At 45.4% G+C, this 21,337-nt stretch overlaps 1 protein-coding gene across 1 annotated transcript; it reads right to left on the bottom strand.

Moving 5' to 3' along the window:
* Window positions 1-6,693: 6,693 nt before the first annotated feature.
* On the bottom strand, window positions 6,694-21,273 carry TMEM127 (transmembrane protein 127). Its single transcript, XM_030551842.1, has 3 exons — window positions 20,551-21,273; window positions 11,082-11,246; window positions 6,694-9,965 (listed from the first exon to the last, which is right to left on the bottom strand). The coding sequence occupies exons 1-3, from the start codon at window positions 20,792-20,794 to the stop codon at window positions 9,658-9,660; spliced, it is 717 nt and encodes a 238-aa protein (XP_030407702.1). The 5' UTR covers window positions 20,795-21,273; the 3' UTR covers window positions 6,694-9,657.
* Between the last annotated feature and the right edge of the window lie 64 nt (window positions 21,274-21,337).

Raw genomic sequence — 21,337 nt, 5'->3', positions numbered from 1 at the left:
TCTGTGGCAAAGGCAAAAGGGGGTTTTGCAGAGGCGGTTTCTGGTGGCCTGCCAGCCAGGACCGATTCCTACACCTTTGAATCAGACCCTGTGGTGCCTAAAGCTGGCCCTGCCTGGCTTTCTTCAGCAGGGCCATCCAGACTGCATTCCTAGCAAGTCAAGACCAGGATGGGTGAGGAGGCTTCCAGGATCAGGATCTCTGTTTTGGCCTGACACCCACAGAGGCAGTTAGAAGAGCTAGTGGTAGGGTTACCAGATAGCAACTGTGAAAAAACAAGACGGGGTGTGGGGGAGTATAGGTGCCTACATAAGAAAAAGTCCCCAAAAACAGGATATCTGGTCACCCTAGCTAGTGGTAGAGATGGCAATACACCCTTTTCCTCACATTGTAGATTTTTCCTGCTGTGGTACCTGTAAAAGTGCTAGAAAAATCATGCTTCTGCCTTTCTCTGCAGGCAAACTCAACAGACCAAATCTCTTTGCCTGTTAGTTGTCTTAGGGTATGGCTACACTTGCAGCTGTACAGCACTGGGAGTTAAACCCATCTTTGTACAGCTGAGTAGGGAAAGCGCTGCAGTCTGGCCACACTGACAGCTACCAGCGCACTGTCGTGGCCACATTTGCAGCATCTGCAGCGGCATTGAGAGCAGTGCATTATGGGCAGCTATCCCAGGGTTCAAGTGACTGCAACGTGCTTTTCAAAAGAGGGGGTGGGGTGGAGTGTGACAGGGAGCAAGAGGGAGAGAGAAAGTGGATTTTTGGAGCAGACACTGAGGCCATGTCTACATCTAAAATTTTGCAGCGCTGGTTGTTACAGCTGTATTAGTACAGCTGTATAGGGCCAGCGCTGCAGAGTGGCCACACTTACAGCAACCAGCGCTGCAAGTGGTGTTAGATGTGGCCACACTGCAGCGCTGTTGGGCGGCTTCAAGGGGGGTTCCGGGACGAGAGAGCAAACCGGGAAAGGAAACCAGCTTCGCCGCGGTTTGCTCTCTCGGTCCCGGAGCCACCCAGCAAACCGCAGGGAAGGAGACCTGCTTGCTCGGGGTTCCGGGACCGAGAGAGCAAACCGGGAACGCCGCGGTTTGCTCTCTCGGTCCCGGAGCCAGCCAGCAAACCGCAGGGAAGGAGACCTGCTTGCTCGGGGTTCCGGGACCGAGAGAGCAAACCGCGGCGAAGCTGGTTTCCTTTCCCGGTTTGCTCTCTCGGTCCCGGAACCCCGAGCAAGCAGGTCTCCTTCCCTGCGGTTTGCTGGGTGGCTCCGGGACCGAGAGAGCAAACCGCGGCGTTCCCGGTTTGCTCTCTCGGTCCCGGAACCCCGAGCAAGCAGGTCTCCTTCCCTGCGGTTTGCTGGGTGGCTCCGGGACCGAGAGAGCAAACCGCGGCGAAGCTGGTTTCCTTTCCCGGTTTGCTCTCTCGTCCCGGAACCCCGAGCAAGCAGGTCTCCTTCCCTGCGGTTTGCTGGGTGGCTCCGGGACCGAGAGAGCAAACCGGGAAAGGAGACCAGCTTGATTACCAGAGGCTTCCTCCTTCCACGGAGGTCAAGAAAAGCGCTGGTAACTGTCTACATTGGATTACCAGCGCTGGATCACCAGCGCTGGATCCTCTACACCCGAGACAAAACGGGAGTACGGCCAGCGCTGCAAACAGGGAGTTGCAGCGCTGGTGATGCCCTGCAGATGTGTACACCTTCAAAGTTGCAGCGCTGTAACTCCCTCACCAGCGCTGCAACTTTCTGATGTAGACAAGCCCTGAGTCAGCAGCTGCCTTGCAAGTTCCGACCCCCTAAAGCAAATAGCCCTCTTTGTTTTTTTCCTCACAGACTAGATAAGCAGCTGGTCTGAAACGACCCCGCGGCCCGCCAAGCTGCTTCTCTCCTAAAGCCCCTTTCTTCCCCCTCTTTTCAAGCAAACACTAGCTGTGGGCGTTCCAAGGGAGCTCTATCACAGCAAACAGGAGCTGTGTTTGTTTTTTTGATAAGCAGCTCCAGGAGTTCTGAGTTCACAACAAAACAAACAGAGGCATCACAACAAAACAAAGAGAGTTATCTTTACTTAAAAGCGTTATGGGATGCTTCCGGAGGTCAGTTACAGAGATTATTTCCTGTTTACACTGGAACCCCAGCGCTGCAACAGCAGCGCTATTCTCTTTATTCCTCTCGCCGAGGTGGAGTACATGCAGCGCTGTAGCCAGGGAGATATAGCGCTGTATGTGCCTTGCCAGTGTGGACGGGGAGTGAGTTACAGCACTGTAAAGCCACCACCAGTGTTGTATCTCTCAAGTGTAGCCAAGGCCTGAGTCACTGCAGTCATGTGCCTATAGTTTTCGTGCAGACTATTAGATAGCTGTCTTATGCAACCCCAGAAGTGGCTGCATAGCAATGGCAAGTGGAGCGATTCACAGTGTGTATGTCAGCACTGAAAGGCAGTATGAAAATTAAGCCATTATGAAGTGGGACAACTGTCAAGTATAATTTCCAATTCTGGACCTTAGCGTCCAAAATATGGGTACTAGCATGAATTCCCCTAAGCTTAATTACCAGCTTAGATTTGATAGGCTGCCACCAATCAGGAATTTTTAGGGCCTGATACCCTCTGGTCCCCCCAAAACCTTCCCAGGGGACCCCAAGACCCAGATTCCTTGAGTCTCACAACAAAGGGAAATAAGCCATTCCCTCCCCCCTCCCTTCTTCCTCCCAGCTCCTTCCTACCCTGGGAACACTAGGAGATTGCCTGATTCAACTTTTTGAATCACCACACCGAGAGGAGTGTTACCTTCCCCCTCACCTAGAGGCAATACAAGCTGCGTGAATATAACACAAAGGGAAAATTTATCCTTCCCTTCTCCCTCCCTGTTAAGTACAGACTCAATTCCCTTGAGCCTCAACAAGGGGAAAAAAAATTAAACAGGTCTTAAAGCAAAGCTTTTAATAAAAAAAGAAAGAAAAAGTAAAAGGTTTATCTCTGCACTTTAGATGGTAAACAGTTACAGGGTCTTTCAACCTATAAACAATAGAAAGAAACTTTCTCCAGCAGAAACACAATTTAAGCTACTTCCAGCAAGTACACATATGTAAAGGAAAAAAAAACAAATTAAAAGACTATGACTGCCTTTTCTTACTCACAATTCTGAATAGATAAGAGACTGTAGCAGGGAGATTGGCAGAAACCTGGTTGCACCTCTAGTCCCGTCCAGGACCCAGAGAGAACAAAGCCAAACCCAAACCCCACGAAGGCTTCCCTCCCATGAGATTTGAAAGTATCTTGTCTTCTGATTGGTCCTCTGGTCAGGTGTTTGGGGTCCCTGTTTGTTAACCCTTTACAGGTAAGAGAGACATTAACCCTTAACTATCTGTTTATGACAACAACTAATTGGGAGTCCAAAATCCCACCCCTCAAACCATCTCAGAATTTTATTATCTCTGAGTAAAAGTAAATGGAAGGTGAACTCCTTCTCCCAGGACAGGACAGTCCTCTGGGAAGGTTAAAGTGCACCTGTGAGAGCACTGAACCAGATGACTGATTTTCTTTCTTTTTGCCACTCAGAGGGCCATGTGGGGCTGGCCATTAACCAACCTAAGACTGAAATCCTCTTGTGAAAAGGTAAAGCACTTCCTTTAAAACTGAGGAAATCTTCAAATGGAATAGAAGAGGAAATCCACTGCTGAAGACTAGCTCTCCTTCTGAACCTATGGTGTTTGGAGCAGCAGCAGCCTCCACTGTGGAAATCCTAGGCCTGAACAGACATGGAGAGTAAATTCCCTTCCCCTCAATCTGATGGTCTAATCATCTCCAAATCCAGATTCACTGATGCAGGTAGTAAGAGGAAATGATTAATACTGTTCGTTCTGATCCAGTTACACACATTGGATATCACTGGTACTAGCTGAAGCAGAGATGTGGTCGCCCCACCTCAAAAAAGGTTCAGAAAAGGGCAAAAAAAAAATGATTAGGGGTATGGAATGGCTTCTGTATGAGAAACAATTAATAAGATTGGGACTTTTCAGCTTGGAAAAGAGACCACTAAGGGAGAATATTATAGAGGTCTATAAAATTATGACTGGTGTGGAGAAAGTAAATAAGGACCTGTTATTTATTCAGAACACAAGGACTAGGGGTTACCAATGAAATTAATAGGCAGCAGGTTTAAAACAAAAGGAAGTATTTTTTTCACACAATGCACAGTCAATCTGTGGAACTCCTTGTCAGAAGCAGGCCAAGATTATAACAGGGTTAAAAAAAGTATTAGATAAATTCATGGAGGATAGGTCTCTCAATGGCTATTAGCCAGGATGGTCAGAGATGGTGTCCCTAGCCTCTGTTTGCCAGAAGCTGGGAATGGGGAACAGTGGATGGATCACTTGATGATTCCCTGCTCTGTTCATTCTCTCTGGGGCACCTAGCATTGGCCACGGTCAGAAGACAGGATACTGAGCTAAATGGACCTTTGGTCTGATCCAATATGGCTGCTCTTATGTAGTGTACTGCCCTTCAGCTAAGGCCAAGCATTTAGGAAGTAGCAGTTTAGTGGAGAGGACCCTGAAAGACGCCATCTGCTGCCAGTATGTGGAAAACATAAAATGGAAGCCAGACCAGGGCAAGGCATTAGAGATGACGTGCAAGCGGGACGCCAGCAACCACTTCCTCCCCGAGGGCAGCTTCACCCGATTTGCCAACTGGAGGCTCATCCACAGGGCCTGGCTCAACTGCATGCCGCTGAACGGAGCTGTCCATCACGGGAATCAGGACAAGTGATGTAGGAAGTGCAGCTATGCTAATGACATTACCCCACGTCCTGTGTAGCTGCAAGCCCCATTCCAGAGCCTGGCAGCTCCGACACATCATCCAAGATCGCCTGGTCAGAGCCATCCTGCCACCCGTAGGGAAGGTTGCTGTGAACTCCATCATCCCTGGAACCAACAGCCAACTGCGACCAGACATAGTCATCTCCAACGAGGACCAGAAGATCATCATCAGGGTGGACATCACAGTGCCCTTTGAGAACAGAACTCCGGCCTTCCACGATGCCCAAGCTCAAGAGGTGGAGGAAATACGCCTCTCTGCCCAAAACCTTGAGAGCTAGGGGTTATCAGGTTCAGACATGCACTGATCATCGGAGCCTTGGGTGCATTGTACCCCAGTAATGAGCGAGTGTTGAGAGAATGCGGAATTGGTCAATGCTACACTCGGCTGATGCAGCAACTCATGGTGTCGCATGCCATCAGATGGTCGAGAGACATCTACATAGAACATAGCACCAGACATTGGCAATACCAGTGGGGATGAGCTGGAGTGCCAATGAGAAGCATAGTGGGGAAAGTAACTCAAATACTTTCCTCATGGATTATATTTTCAAAATGGACAACCTATCCTAATTCTCAATTACTGAGGGACAATCTTCACTCATGGATATATTTTGCTTTCCACAACCAAATCTTTGTACAACTTTTCATGATGCTAATATCTAAACTATTCTTAAATTTATTCACCTAAATTTGGGTTATTGCTGATTATCCACAAATCCAAATTTGTTTTTAAAAGTCATATGATACACATAGTGCATAATCTAAGCACTATACCCCAATGCATTCTTTCTCAACCTGTGTATTATATAATTTTAACATTAGCTTTAATAAAATTTAAAATCTAATAGTTCCCACAGCTATGACTATTTTCTACTCAGCCCTAGAGATAGATTCAATCCATTATGTACAACAGCTCCCAGCAAACAGAAGGCCCTGCACGCCTTAAGCACCTGATAGTCCCCTCACAGTAAAGGTGCACCCTGAGAGCAGGATCAAACTCAAACAGAACTAGTATTCAATGTACAGATAGCCAGGATGAACGAACAGCTTCCTTCTCTTCTAGAGCAGCGGTTCTCAAACTGTGGGTCGGGACCTCAAAGTGAGTCACAACCCCATTTTAATGGGGTCGCTAAGCCTGGCTTAGACTTGGTGGGTCCCAGGGCTGAAGCCCGAGCCCCTTCACCTGAGGCCAAAGCCTGAGGATTTCACTCCTGCATGTTGGGACTCAGGTTATAGCCCCCCCAACCCCCGGTCAATGGGGCACAGGTTTTGGTCCCCCCTCCTGGGGTCATGTAGTAATTTTTATTGTCAGAAGGGAGTCGCGGTGCAATGAAGTTTTGAGAACCCCTGTTCTAGAGCCACATTCATCCACAAAATGCCATAGCAAAACCTGTGACTGATCCATGTTGTTGAATTAAGGCTCCAGCAGTTGGCTCTCCTTGATGCTTCATTCTACCAAAAGCCCCCAGGGTAAGGCTCTCAGCCAGTCCTACAATACTGGATGGGGTGTGAAAAGCCCTTTCAGAGCCCTGGCAGGCTGGCAGCCTGAATCATGAGATTCAATCACCCTTATTTTAGCATGATTGGTCCCAGTAATGGAATATAAAGCAACCACCACTTGCAGATTATAGCCCAGGACTAGCAGCAAGGAATGGCCAAATGCAGCTCTGCATCTGTTATTTTGGGCAAGTCACCTAACTTCTCTTTCATCATTTCCCTTCCCTGAAATGGAGAGGTTTCTTTTGTCACAGAGAAGTCATGAGGCTTGTTAAACTGATCTTACAAATGACAAGTGCCAACTACTATCAGAGTGACCCCTTCTTTCTCTTGTTCCTCAGCACGGTGACAATTAATCTTGTGTGAAATAAAGAGTGAGGACTCCCAGGGGATACTAGTTACATCCTTTTTATTTTCTTTAGAAAAAAATCAGAACATAGAGCTGAATTTACATAAGCCACCGGTGCCTTGTGGATGACATTAATGGTGTGAAAGAGATCTCACGAAGACTGAATACATGGATCATCTGTAAACCAGTTGTGGAGTCCCAGCCACAGAAACCAGATGAGCAGAGGCGATCACCATTCCTGAAGTGGCTCAAAGTCCCTTTGGCACATGGATGTGTTGCCTGTTCTGCTTTCCCTTCCCAGGCCTTGAGAAGGAAAAGAAAGCTGTGTGGAGTGGCTAGGAATGAGGTTTTCCCCAGATTTCATGTAGATTTCCTCAAACTCCAAGGATCAATTATTAGTTGGGGATAATTAAAGTATTTTTACAGAAATACAATTTTTTATGCATAGGGTATTTTTATTCCAACACACTCTCCCGCTCTCTCACAGCAGTAGGGGGAAACCCAGAACCTTTCCCACCCATACCAGACACAGAGGTCACTGTGGAGTCTACATAAATGGGATGTAGTTCAATATCAGAGCAGGAAGAGGGATGCCAAGTAATGGTAAGACCATATCAGCCATCAGGAGACAGTCTAGGGCCTCACTAATACATTCTTTGCCTGCATGTATAACAACTGGCATTAAGCTGACCATTCCACTGAAGTGGAAGGGAAGAGCGAAACTGAGACATTTGGTTGCCTGCTGGAGAAGACCCCATTATCATTACCACTGGCAGCCTCTTTGCCACCCGAGTTCCCTCTAAACTCTAAAAGGCCTTTATCAGAAGACTTATCTATCTGTTCCTCATTCTGCTCCAAGCCTTTCAGTGAAGATTCCTTGGTAACTCTCCAGAATCAATTTATGAGCTATGGCTGCTTTCCCCTAAGCAGGGGGCGCCAGGGGTGGAATGTCTTACATTCTCCTAGGAGAAGACTCCAGGTTTGCAGCTGAGATCTAGGTGTTGGATTACACTGGAGAGTTCCTCTTTTGTGTTGCCAACAGTGTTGCAAATATGGGAGGGAAAGAAAGGAGCTCAACAAAATTGCTGGTAACACTTTGATATCAGATATACATTCAAAGAGAAAGAGAAGAGATTCATTAGGAACTGCATACGAGATACAAGCTGCAGTAGGCCTGTACTAAAGTGACTCAGACAAGCCACTGCATCATCAGTTCCAAGCCAGCACTAGGGAGACATAACCTTCCTTCCTGAGCCTCATCATTTCATTTGAAGGACATGACCAAGTCCCACACAGAACTCAGCATTTCAGTGACATGCAGGCCACTTTCTAAAACCTGTTTAACAACAATCCCCTCCATGGAGAAGTGAGTGGTTAACTGTTTCCCCCTTCAGCGTGATATGCTGTCCCTACAATTGTGATGATGGCTAGCACAGTGCAAGTATGTGGATGTGTTACTGGCTCCTCAGCAGGCCTGACGCTAGCACACTGTACTACTACATGTGTAGGGAGAAGGGAGCCCAGTCCATGCTCCTTATAGAAATAATTCACCATGAGCAGCTCTACAGTGCTTCCTGGAGCTGTTCAACGAAGATGCTGATTGGTCACAGCTGTCCTCTTCAGCTGGGAGAATGGTCTTCATAAAGGGAAAAAAGAGAAAAATATCTAGATTAAAAGAAAAGGGGACAAAATGCTATAAAACCAGAGCAGGTCTGCGTGAAGACAGAATTTGCATACAATCTCTAGCGAATTGGCAATCTTGGTGGAGACCACGGAACAGGTTTTCAGTAGTTGTCACTGTACAGCAGATTGGTTTTAAAAAGGGAACACACACGCTAAAAGCTGTCATAGATCCACCTGCTGGTATTGTGCTGCGGTAGCCACGGGAGCTAAACCTGAACAGATATTGACAGCTCCCTCTATACCACAATTGAAATTAGCATAGCTTTTTTTTTTTTTTTTTTTTTTTTTTTAACAGGGAGGCTCCATCTTTCACCCAGTTCTGGCCTAATATTTGCAAACTTATCTGAGGGCTGCTTAATGGTAGAGGTATACAGTAGCTAGTCCTAGAAAGTTCCACAGTTCCCCAGATATCTGGGGGGGAAGAATGGCTGTGAGCTCGGAGAATAAAGTGCAAAATGCTTGTGTCAATAGCATGAATCAGAGTGTGGAAGTGGAAAAAGCAGCAGTGGCAGATTTGCTAGACCCTTCACCTAGTATGCTATCGATATAAAGAAATTTCTCCTCTACAGACCAGTTCGTAATGGTGGGAGTTTCACCTATATATAGGTGTCACGGTGCTCCTATGGAACACACCTCTCCAGGTGTGCTTATCACTAAGTTACACCTCTACAGAGGCTTGACTGAGCTTGCATGGATAACAGTAGAAGACTGTAGAATTCACCTCTAATGCAGGCATGTGTACCTATGTGACTGTCACCGCTATGTAGGTATCTTGGCCAGTGTGAATGAGATCTTGAATATCACAATGTGAGATTAGAGAACCCCTCCCCCAATCACACACCCCTTCCCCCAGGTATGCACATGCATGTCAGAGACAGGCGTGATTTCCTGCACAACTGTGCATTCCTGCACCATGCTGGTGAGTACGTGGGTGAGTGGGAGTATTGGGGCAGCACAGTACGAGTTTCTGAGATTATGTAGGAAGTTCAGAGCTGCTGAAATCATCTTGGTCAGGGAGTATTTCAGCACTGCCAGATATGTACAGTGCATGGGAGTGGGAGATAAAAATCACAAAACAAAGTCCATAAAACAAGGAGGTTTTGGGAGGCTCTGTAAGAAGAAACCGCTGGTCATTTGACTCTCTAAAGCAAGTCCTCTCCCTTGTGGGTAGAAGAGCATAAGGGTTAGCAAGGTGCCTGGGAAGCGAGGCACTGCTGAGTGGCCTCCATAGGCAAGGGAGTGCATTCTCAAAAAGAGGTGGGTAGTTAGTTTTGGGGGGCTGGGAGAAAGCCTAGGTGCCACCCCCTATAGCTTGCTGGCAGCATTATGGCGTATAAGCAGGAGGTGGCTGGAACTGGTTGATCACTTCGTATTCCGCTGGGTAAGGTTCATTCTCCTCCATCTCAGATAGGAGCTCCAGTGCCTGCTCCTCCTCCTCGGTTGGGTAGTGGCGCAGCAGGTTGGCAGCAGTAGCGAGGATGGAGGCTCCACCAGCTCCCGCCACCAGGTAAAAGCTGACAGCAAAGGTGACGTAGACCTGAGATCCATGGTACTTTTTGTGCTGCTGCTGCTGCGCAAGAATCAGCTCCGAGGCCCAGTAACAGAATCCAATCACAGTGGCACATTGCAAAACTGAGACCAGCAGCCATGGAGGATATGCAAGAGAGAGAGAGAGAGAGCAGTAAGTGACCAAGGAGGAAGCAAATTACTCTATTTGTAAGGCACAAAAAACAAACAAACAAACAAAACCAATGAGACTGCACAGGAACCCCCCTGGGAGACCACCACAAAGTAAACAGGAATGCCAGATTTTCAGGGCCAGCCTTACGGCTCTGCACAGTAATGTCCACAGGAACCTCAACCTGACTTCTATAACCTGCATAGCATGGTGAGAGGATTTGTCAACGAGAAGGTGGGAGGATTTTGTCAACGTGATAAAAGCCAAAATAGGTTGGGCAAATTTATCGGCACTGTGGGCTTTAAGGATGAGCTGAACATGCCTGGGAGTCAGGGCCAGAGCATTCAGTCTCTAAACTCATCTTTCACAGACAGGGGCCAGACGACAGGAAGGGAAGCTGAAGGTTCATGCAAGTTACACACGTTTGGCACATGTCCAGGGCTGATTTATAACAACCCTGGTCACAGCGCAGATAGCACAGCTGGCACCTGTGCGACACACAATAGGTGGAGCATACAACCCTTCTGCTACTACGATCAATGGCAAGTCTTCCCCTGACTTGGGGGGAATGGGAGCCATAGTTATCTTAGTTCACTTTGTCTGTGCTAAGGGATCACTCTGGAAATGAAACGTACCAGCTCATCCTCATTAACAGACTAAATATAAACTTCATCCTAGGCCTCTATTTCTCACAGATTTAACCCCCACTCTTCAAGCTGCAGCTGCACAATGTGGAGCAAGAGTCCTGCAGCCAAGGGCACAGACTCTACGACCCTACCAACGCTCTGTGCTGACAGCAGAGGGGAACATAAAGGCACATGAGCTCTGCAGCTGAGAATGTTGACCTGGCAAGGATCAGGGACACAAGGAAGGCAAGGAAAACCCCTTTGGATAGCAATACTATTTCCCATTTGCTACACTCTGAGATATAATTGGCTGTGGGCGTACAAGGGCCCAAGGTAAGATATCAGCTTAGCACCATCAACTGCAGCATGGGAAAGCTAACTGCTGCGCTCGTATGCCACCTCACATAACCAGCCTCACTGAGGTGCGAATGCCCTGGCAGTTACCTGTGAGAATGTGAGCAAAGGCATAGCGCCGAGTGATCTTCAGCGCAGGATGCTTGGGTCCAAAAACATCTAGCAGGAAAGCTGAAAGGCTGCATATTATTCCAAGGAAACAGAAAGCAGCAATGACCCGGAGTAACAAGACTGTCTGTGGATTCATGCAGTAGTCTGAGAAAGAGAGAATACAAAGTGTCAAACCTCAAAGTCTCACTGTTTCATGATGAATTTTGAGCTGCTCAGCTCATTCAAACACTGAGATGGGCTTTTCAGAGCTGAGTCATTTAACCTTCCACATGCATCAGAATCCATGCAGGGGACTGCACAGGCATCAGCCTTCAACTATCAGGCCTTTATTTGGGGCATCTTCACTTGGGGCTCTGCAGAGCACATTTCTACTGAAATATTCACATTCTTTATCCAGACACCATACTTCTGTCCCTCAGCCAAAGCAAGGATCACTGATCAGTTATCAAACATGATAACATCAAACTCAGATTGACTTCAGTCTGAGGTGTGGGTGCTCAGTGCCTCTCAAGAGGTGCTTATCACCCCATAGTTTGTAATTGTGTACAATGCTTTTCCAAAGCTAGTGAAAGGCACTAACAAAACAGAAGAGATACAGGCGCAAACCAGGACATTGCCAGTTGCATTTACCTCAATATTCCCAAGTGCATACACTGCAACTGTCAGCCAGATCAGTCAAATATTTCACTAGAAGTTATTATGCTGATGAAACTGACTCAAGAAACACAGACAAGAATCTAAGGCATCTGAGCCAATAGGAAATAACAAAAGAGGCTGAAAATTAAACCGAGTTAGTAATAAAGCCTCCTGGTAACACACCTAATATTGTGTCTAGACGAATGAGTAGTGCTGTAGAAATGGAGGTCACCTTGCAACCCAGAGGTGGCCATTCCTTCAAGGGTTAACTCTGGTCTGCTCTTAACTATTCCAATAGTGACCTATGGTCACTCGTGTTGGCAAGCTTGCCTTCGTGTGAGTTTTACGATGCTGAAATGTGCTGGTTTGGCAGCCCACAAGAATGAAATTCCCTTTTTGTCCACAGATTAGGTACAGCCAGGAAAGCACTGGGCAAGTTCCCCCAAGCCCACCCACTACCATATTCAATCTGGAGTGGTGCTGGCATAGAACAGTTCCATCTCCAGGGTGGTGCCAGTTCTCAGCCTCTGAGGCTGAAAAGAGAAGGCCAATTAAGGTTTGGTGGGATGAAGGGGTTAGTTCCTTTAGTCCAGCAGCAGCAGCAGCAGCATTAGTTGAAGCAGAGAATGATCACTGTGGCTTCTTTTGTATTACAGCTAAGAGATGCTGATAAACACGATACACAGAACAGCTTACATAAGAGGCTGGATGCAATTACTCCTGTTTGTTGATTACAATGAACCCTCTTCTTCTAGCATCCTCAGCAAAGTGAAAAGGTTTCAATCATTTAACACTGCATAAGCATCACCTGTTAACCACACATTAGCAGTCTGAAAATTGACATTAATTTTTATCTATTGCCTGCAGCAACTGTGTTCAGCGTGCTGCTAACAGAGCTGTGTGACATGTCTACATGGACAACCTACCCTAAATTCTCAATTACTGAGGGACAATCTTCATTCATTAATATATATAACTTTTCGTGAGCGATGCACCCGAATACTTGGATGCTAATATCTAAACTGTACTGTTAAATTTATTCAGCTAAATTTGAGTTAATGTTGATTATGTATCTTATGAGCTTTTTAAACAAACTTTGTATTTGTGGATAGTCTAAGCACTATACCCAGATGTACAAACACTCTTTTCTCTACCTGTGTATTATATACTTTTAACATTAGCTTTAATAAAAAAATTAAATCTAACAGGCAATTGGGTATGTGGAAAAGTCAGCTGGCTGAAAGAGTGCAACCTGCTGAGGAAGGTTTTAATGATGCAGACAATGAAATGGCTGGGGTGGGTTTCTATGCACTGTGCACAAAAACCTGACCCAGTTACACAATCGATACATTTTTAAATCCTCCAGAGACTTGTTCCAAACTAATTCATGAATATTCTCTCTTTCTTTCTCTGTCCTCTCTTCTTTCATTGAGCACCAACTTCCTCTCCATCCCGGACCATGATCTTCCCACTTTACATGAGCTGCAGGCTCGTGCAGCAGCAATCTGGATCTGCCCTCCTGAAGTTCTCCCATGCACTACTCTCCATCTCACTTCCAAATAACAACTGCAAGTTTTCACTCTTCTCCCTCCTCTGCCCATCTCACTCAGTTCCTCTCCCCCTCTGATGTTATTGGACTGCCACGTTAGGTTGGCAAGCACAGTAGGGGTGTGTTAATGTGGCTTCTATGAAAGACTACACAGAACAAGGCCCAGATCATAGAATCACAGAATAACAGGGTTGGCAGAGACCTCAGGAGGTCATCTAGTCCAACCCCCTGCTCAAAGCAGAACCAAACCCCAACTAGTGTGTATGTATGTATATATATTTATATTTGCCCCAGATCCCTAAATGGCCCCCTCAAGGATTGAACTCACAACCCTGGGTTTTGCAGGCCAATGTTCAAACAACTGAGCTATCCCTCCTCCCTCCAGATCATGGAACTGGATTCCCACATGCACCCTCTGCATAGACCACCACCTCCATTAAACTAGGAGGAGAGTCACCTGCAGAGGGGAAGTGATCGCTTGAGGTGAAGTTAAACACCCTGTCAGAAGGCATCAGAAAAACCCAACACTCACAGGTAACAAGGGTATGGTTACAGCAGCGGTCCAGAAGCTGAGACCAAATGATGCTCTTTGTGGATCTAAGGGGTCACTCATGTGGATCTAACTGTGATTTAATATGAAATGATGATTGTGGGATTTCTCACCTCCTTGCTACAGTGGTAGTGTAAAATTCAAATATTGGGTAACATCAACCTACACTGTACAAACAAACCTAGCTATATTGTGAAGACTTTATGTAGATTATTTTATCCTCCACTAAAGTACTGGTCAGTTAGAACCAAGGTTCTCTTTCTTCAGGCACGGTTTGTATTTATTTTCCTTAGAACGATCAGTGCACATATAGCAGCTGCTTTTCATCAGTCATGTGTGTTACCCAGTATTATAGTTATCAAGGGCTGAGGGAGGCACAAGGGATGCGACTGAGTCACTGGCCTTTGTTAGAACGCAGGACCTCCAGGCCCCTGGCTCTAATCACGGCCTTGGTAACAGAGTCACAAGCGGCTTCTGATGCCTTTTGGTGGGCTGCTTGACTTCCCCTCAGCTGTTTATTTCTCTTAGCTGGGGAACCCCCCTCCTAGGTTAGTGGTGCTGTTTACAGCACAGAGCCCCTATGTGAGGCCTTGTACATGAGTTATTTTAGTCTAGTCTCTTTCACATTGAAAATATCATCAAGAACTTTCCAGCAGTGAGGTTAAAAGTGAAATTCAACAACAGAGACAGAAGCTGCATTTTCTACCTGTACTGTTCTTTTCTCTCGCCTTTTGTGGATTTGTCTTCTTAGGAAATGGGATCAGATCTTAACAGTAACAGCAGCTCCAGTCCATCTCAATTAACTTCTCCTCTCCCCCCCCATGTGAACAGTGCTCACTTCATATTTATTTTTGATTACAAGTATTTGCACTGAAAAAAACCAAAATAAGTAATATTTTTCAATTCACCTAATACAAGTACTGTAGTGCAATCTCTTCATCATGAAAGTTGAACTTACAATTGTAGACTTATGTACAAAAAAACTCCATTCAAAAATAAAACAAAGTCCACTCAGTCCTACTTCTTGTTCAGTCAATCGCTCAGACAAACAACTTTGTTTACCTTTGCAGGAGATAACAGCTGCTCAGTTCTTGTTTACAATGTCACTTGAAAGTGAGAACAGGCGTTCACATGGCATTGTTGTAGCTGGCATTGCAAGATATTTAGCACCTCTGCCAGAGGTGCTAAAGATTCATATGTCCTTTCATGCTTCAACCACCATTCCAGGTGACATGCGTCCATGCTGATGATGGGTTCCACTTGATAACAATCCAAAGCAGAGAGGACCGACACATGTTCATTTTCATTATCTGAGTCAGATGCCACCAACAGAAGGTTGATTTTCTTTTTTGATAGTTTGGGTTCTGTAGTTTCTGCATTGGAATGTTGTTCTTTTAAGACTTCTGAAAGCATGTTACACACCTCGTCCCTCTTAGATTTTGGAAGGCATTTCAGATTCTTAAACCGCGGGTCAAGTGCTGTAGCTATCTTTAGAAATCTCACATTGGTACCTTTGCATTTTGTGAAACCTGCAGTGAAAATGTTCTTAAAATGAACATCATCTGAAACTGCTGTAACATGAAATATATGGCAAAATGCGGGTAAAACAGAGCAGGGGACCTGCAATTCCCCCTCCAAGGATTTCAGTCACAAATTTAATTAACAAACTTTTTTAAATGAGAGTCATCAGCATGGACACATGTCACCTGGAATGCTGGTTGAAGCATGAAGGGACATATGAATCTTTAGCACCTCTGGCAGGTAAATATCTTGCGACAGTGGCTACAACAATGCCATGAGAATATCTGTTCTCACTTTCAAGTGACACTGTAAACAAGAAGCATTATCTCCTGCAAAGGTAAACAAACTTGTTTGTCTGAGTGACTGGCTGAACAAGAAAGTAGGACTGAGTGGACTTTTAGGCTCTGAAGTTTTACATTGTTTTGTTTTTGAGTGCAGTTATGTAACAACAACAAAAATCTACATTTGTAAGTTGCACCTTCAACATAAAGAGATTGTACTACAGTACTTGTATGAGGTGAATTGAAAAATCCCATTTCTTTTGTTTTTCATTTTTACAGTGCAAATATTTGTAATAAAAAATATACACTTTGATTTCAATTACAACACAGAATATAATATATATGAAAATGTAGAAAAACATCCAACATATTTAATACATTTCAATTGGTACACTATTGTTTAACAGCACAATTTAAACTGTGATTAATTTTTTTAATCACAATTACATTTTTTGAGTTAATAGTATGAGTTAACTGCAATTAATCAACAGCCCTAATAAAAACAAGGATTAGATGCAGGACACAGAGCTGCAGCTGCTAAAAATCAGAAACCCAATACTCTTCCTTTCCATGTTTGACCTAACTTTTCACTTCAGCTCACCATAAAGCAAATTTACACAACACTCTGTTGCTGAACACCACAGGGTTCATGTGCCTGTGATCTCAGGAATGAATGCACCATGAGCAAATTTCTTTGATATTATGTCTGTGCTTCCACATCTCACCTATGCACAGTCTTACAGTCATCTCCAAAGTCCCCCAACAGAATGATATTGTAAAAGGTCTGCCAGGTTTTCATAGTGTAGCTTAGTAACTGTGAAGCACTTTCACAACTCTTAGAACACCTCCTCCCTGCCGAGAAGCAGCCCAGGGCTTTATGAAGTGATGTCATCTAGGCCAGGGGAATTTTAAAGCCATGATTTTAAAAACTGATCACTTGAATTAGCACAGCGGCCAAACAAATGGCAGCAGGTGCTGTGTTATCACATAGGAGTCAAAGCAACCTCAAAGCATTTGCCACTTGGGCCAGCTGGAATTGTGAGCCTTACAGAGGTGATGTCAGCCTTTGACAGAGTGAGGAAGTCTTTGCACTTTTGAATTCCCTAGCAGCTGGTCATGAAGCAAAACCTAGAGCTTAGAAGGTCAGCTGTCCTCCCAAACTACAGGCACACTATCTGTATGGCTGCTATTGGAGCACGGAGAGTGAGTTTATACAAAGGAAAAGGTGGCTATTAAATAAGTCGTGGATGAACGCTTTAAAGATGAACCTCAACATTTAACCAAATAAGATTCCAAAAGGTAGGGGGAAGTCATTGTTAAGCAATGGAATCAGTGCTGTACTTGAATAAAATTCACCCCTTTAGAGGCTCAGAAATCTGAGTAGCAGACTTCATGGTTCCTCTACCCAAAAGAATGACACATACCAGGCAACAGCAGCTCTGATTTCTCTGCTATGAAGGTCAATCCTAGGACTAATTACATGGTTTCACAACAGACATGTAGGTTCCCCCCCAATTTAGGCATCTCAAAAAGCAAGTTTTTCATTATTAGCAATACATTTGCAGTTGTGGCCTGGCTAACATTGAATCACTACACTGAGAGGAGGGTCCACGAGGAAAGGACAAATCCATATTTGGAAGTGTGCACTTGCTGGCCACCTCATCAGAGTACCCTTCTCACGTTGGTGCTCCCGCTCAAGAGCTAATTGACTAGTGGTGAGTCCTAAGGGCTTATTTACACAATGCGTTAGCACACACCAGTGGGGTGTGAATTCTAATTTGGACCAGTGTGTGTCACGCACGAGCTGGCCCATGTGGGTCCTGCTGATGTGCACTAAAAATTCCCTAGTGTGTGTTAATGTAGTTCTATTTCAAACAGTACCACGTTAATGTGCACTAGGGAACTGTCAGTGTGTGTCAGCAGGGTCCACACAAGCCAGTTAGTACATGACATGCTGGTGTGGCCCAGAAGTCACACCTCACTGGTGCACACTAACACACCATGTGAACAAACCCTCAGCAACAACATTAGGATCTGGATTTTGGGGTTGGCTGGATCAGCCTCAACTCCAAAATTAACCACTGACTGACACTCACACATGGGATGCTAGTCTTTAAAATGACTCCAGTATTTTGCCTGTTCCTCAAAAACTCCAAGTGACTTAATATTCTGAGTTAAAAGAGTTGCTCTAACCTGTTGTCTGGAATTTAATCTCTTTGAAACAATCTTCAGAAACATGCAGCAAGACGTAACGGATATTTGATAGAGGAAAGAGATTTAGATCTAAACATGACACAATCACACATTAATATGAACAATAACTTCTCAACCACATCTGACAGCAACTTGATTAAAACAGGAAATTAAAGGAAAAACTAAACTACACCAAAGTTTCTGTATTTCTTGCCTTCTCAAGAACATCCCCTTCCACTTCCCCAGCCAGTGCCAAGAACAAAGCTGATCCTAAGGATGTGACATGGATAAGGATCTGAAAAGTATCACTTCATACTGATTTTTATTTAAAAGGAATTTGTGCTAGTTGAAAGATGCTGAACTGACAGACCTGAAAATGAAGACTTCTATTTATCTCCAAAGCAGATGCAGAACACAGAGAGACAAGGCAAACTTCCAACATCAAAGTGTTTAAATCTAGTCTTAGAGGGACTCCATGGACCATTCAGACCTTGGTCTCTCAGTTAAGACTGACAACAAGGGAGGCATTTGTGCTATAGACACTTGTCCACTAGGATCTAGTTAGAGAAGCATTGATTAGTTTCACATAGATGATTAAGTAGCTATGAGGTAGGCAGTAAACAATATTGAACTGACCCATTGGTGACCCTTTACCAACCCATTGGGGCGTACACTTCGTAGAAATTCAGAACCCTCAGCAGACGATTCAAATAACATTAAAAAGTTTATAATGCGGATCCACATTTATGAAGCTGAATGTTTTAGAATGTCAGAAATGTATGGCTGGAAGGGACCTCAGGGGGTCATCTAGCCCCACCTCCTGTGCTGCGACTATATTAAATATACCTAGACTGCCTCTGAAGGTGTTTGAGTAATCTGTTTTTTTAAATTCTCCAGTGAAAGGAATTCACAGCCTCCTTGGGTAACCATGGAAAGAGGTGAAATGAGGGGAGAGAGAGAAACGCAAAAAACAACTTTGTTGTAAATAAAATATACAAATGTTCACGAAAAAAATTCAATGTGAAAAAATTGTTCCTTTTAAAACATGGAATGAAAGTTACTTTTTTTTTTAATTTTTAGTTTGAAGTTTTTGCCAATTTTTCTCCCCCATTTTTTCACCACCTCTACTTTCGCTAAAAAAGAAACTGAACAAGCAACTGTTTTTTAATAAAATTTAAGTCATATACTGTGTTGTCTTTAACCGAGTGCAAATTTCCAATGATGTTCTTTACATAGCTCTCAGAACATTGTAAAGAAATCCGCAAAGACCTGGGGTGAAATCCTGTGGAATGAACTTCCCCCAGAACTAAAGACCATCACAAACCTCACCACCTTCCTCTCCAAGCATTTCCAATCTCCAATGCACCTTGAAGCATTTCTTTTACTTCCCTTCTCTAGCATGAATACAGAGCAATGTGTAAATTTAAAAGCCCTACCAAAGCAAGAAACTGGGAACACTATGTGACAGATGTCAATAATGTTGCTTAATGCACTACTAGAAGGTGCTCAGATAGGATGACGACGATTGTGGTAGAAGAACATGAGAACGGCCATACTGAGTCGAGACCAACGGCCCAGTATCCTGTCTCTGACAGTGGCCGGTACCAGATGCTTCTGAGGAAGTGAACAGAACAGGGCAATTTTGAATGACCCATCCCCTGTCATCCAGTTCCAGTTTCTGGCAATTTGAGATTTAGGGACACCTGGAGCATGGGTTGTGTCCCTGACCATACTGGCTAAAAGCCATTGATGGACCTATTCGCCACTAACAGACCTATTTGCCATTAACTTTTTTAATTTTTTTTTTAATTTAGTTATATTTTTAACCTTTACAACCTCCCATGGCAACAAGTTACACAGGTTGACTGGGAGTTGTGTGAAGAAACATTTCCTTTTGTTTGTTTTAAAACTGCTGCCTATTAATTTTATTAGGTGACCCATAGTTCTTCTGGTATGGGAGGCGTAAATAACACTTTCTTATTCACTGTGTCTACACCGGTCATCATTTTATAGACTTCTATCATATCTCTCCTTAGCTGTCTCTTTTCTAAATATCTATATAGACTAAAATTAAGTCAATGGCAAAATTCCTATTGACTTCCAAAGGGACTATGAATGAAATCCTGGCTCTGCTCCAAAGAGCTCAGCCTAATTTCTGATGGAACACATTGAATGAGAGCCACTAAAAACATGAGGTGAAGTAGCACGTCTTATCAAAATAATAACATGTAGTTCCCAGTGACAGTGCATGCAAACATCTTGAGGCTCACTCAACAACTGGCTACAGGTAAACATAGAGCAAAATTCTCCCCAGCACAGAGTTTAAAACAACCTTTCCTTCTACATGCATGGAACTGCCATTGATACCACAGGCAATTCTGCGGAGAACAGAATATCAGAGCTGGGACATCCGCCATATAGCTCAACGTGCAGAATTCTGCCTTAAGAGAAGTCTGAAAGCAAGGCTCAAGCTGTTCAGTTCTTTGAGCAGAGCAGACAGGAAATGAAGTCAGTCATAATAAAGATGATGATTTGGGAAAGCCATGTCAGTCGTCACTGTACAAATATGTAATAGAGACAGTATGGGAATTGACAAGCCCTTTAAATGTACAGTATATGGCACTAATGCTTGCTCCTGCTTACTGGACCTGGGCCATTCCCAACCACATACTCCCCCACATCCGATCCCAGGAGGAACAGAAAATAACCCATTCTCACCTCTAAGCAATTCTGGATCAAGGTAGCCAAGTACATCAGCCACCCCCAGCTCCTGACGGGAACAGGTCCCCCCGTGAATCCGTAGCCAGGCAGGCTCTGCCAGCGCAGTGCACAGGGCTGTGATAGATAGGGCGCCGGGCAGTGCAGAGGCCAGGCTCCTCTCTGGCTGCTTTGGTAGGGCACCTCCACTCTGGCCTCTCCGCCTGCGCCCTCCAGGCAATCCAGAGCCACCTGGGGTGTACATGCCAGAATCCTCTCCCTGCGATGGATCCAGTACCAAGGGGCACAAACCAGCTCAGTGCAACCTGCTGCGGACCGTGCTGCTCTAGATCCTCAGCAGGGCGCAAATGCCAACCAGGACAACTCGTCTGCGTGTCACGCGGAGGCCAAGCTTGGTGAGGAAATCCCAGCAACCAAGAGGGATGCCAGAGGGGCACAGCACCCCAGACCCCCTCTAGGCACTTAGGAAGAAGGGAACACGGCAAGCACCCTCTGGAAACAGAGTGGGCACCCAGGGGCCCAAGTGAGCACCTGATGGGTGCTGCAGGTGGCGGAAGCTCTCAGCAGCTGGCAGGCTCCCTATTGGCAAGGAAGGGGAGCAGCAGGATCTGAGCTGGTCCCCGGGAGGCCCTGTTGGGCAGGGGGGTACAGCGGGGTACGAGCCAGGAAGGGGGGGTGTCCCTGTGCGGTGGGGGAAGGGCGCGGCGGGGTCCGGGCGGGGGGTCCCTGTGCGGAGCGGATGGGGCGCGGCGGGGTCCGGGCGGGGGGTCCCTGTGCGGAGCGGATG

Source organism: Gopherus evgoodei, chromosome 2 (assembly GCF_007399415.2).
Source record: "Gopherus evgoodei ecotype Sinaloan lineage chromosome 2, rGopEvg1_v1.p, whole genome shotgun sequence".
NCBI lineage: Eukaryota > Metazoa > Chordata > Testudines > Testudinidae > Gopherus > Gopherus evgoodei.
The sequence above is the reverse complement of the archived record's forward strand: the minus strand, read 5'-3'. Positions and strand labels throughout refer to the sequence as shown.

What these genes read in the sequence shown, in the direction of transcription:
- TMEM127 (XM_030551842.1), bottom strand. Translation starts at nt 20,794, where the DNA reads ATGTACACCCCAGGTGGCTCTGGATTGCCTGGAGGGCGCAGGCGGAGA. An exon ending in TGATCCAGAATTGCTTAGAG is followed by an intron (nt 11,247 to 20,550) that starts GTGAGAATGGGT and finishes TCTCTTTCTCAG; the next exon opens with ACTACTGCATGAATCCACAG. An exon ending in CTTTGCTCACATTCTCACAG is followed by an intron (nt 9,966 to 11,081) that starts GTAACTGCCAGG and finishes TGCTGGTCTCAG; the next exon opens with TTTTGCAATGTGCCACTGTG.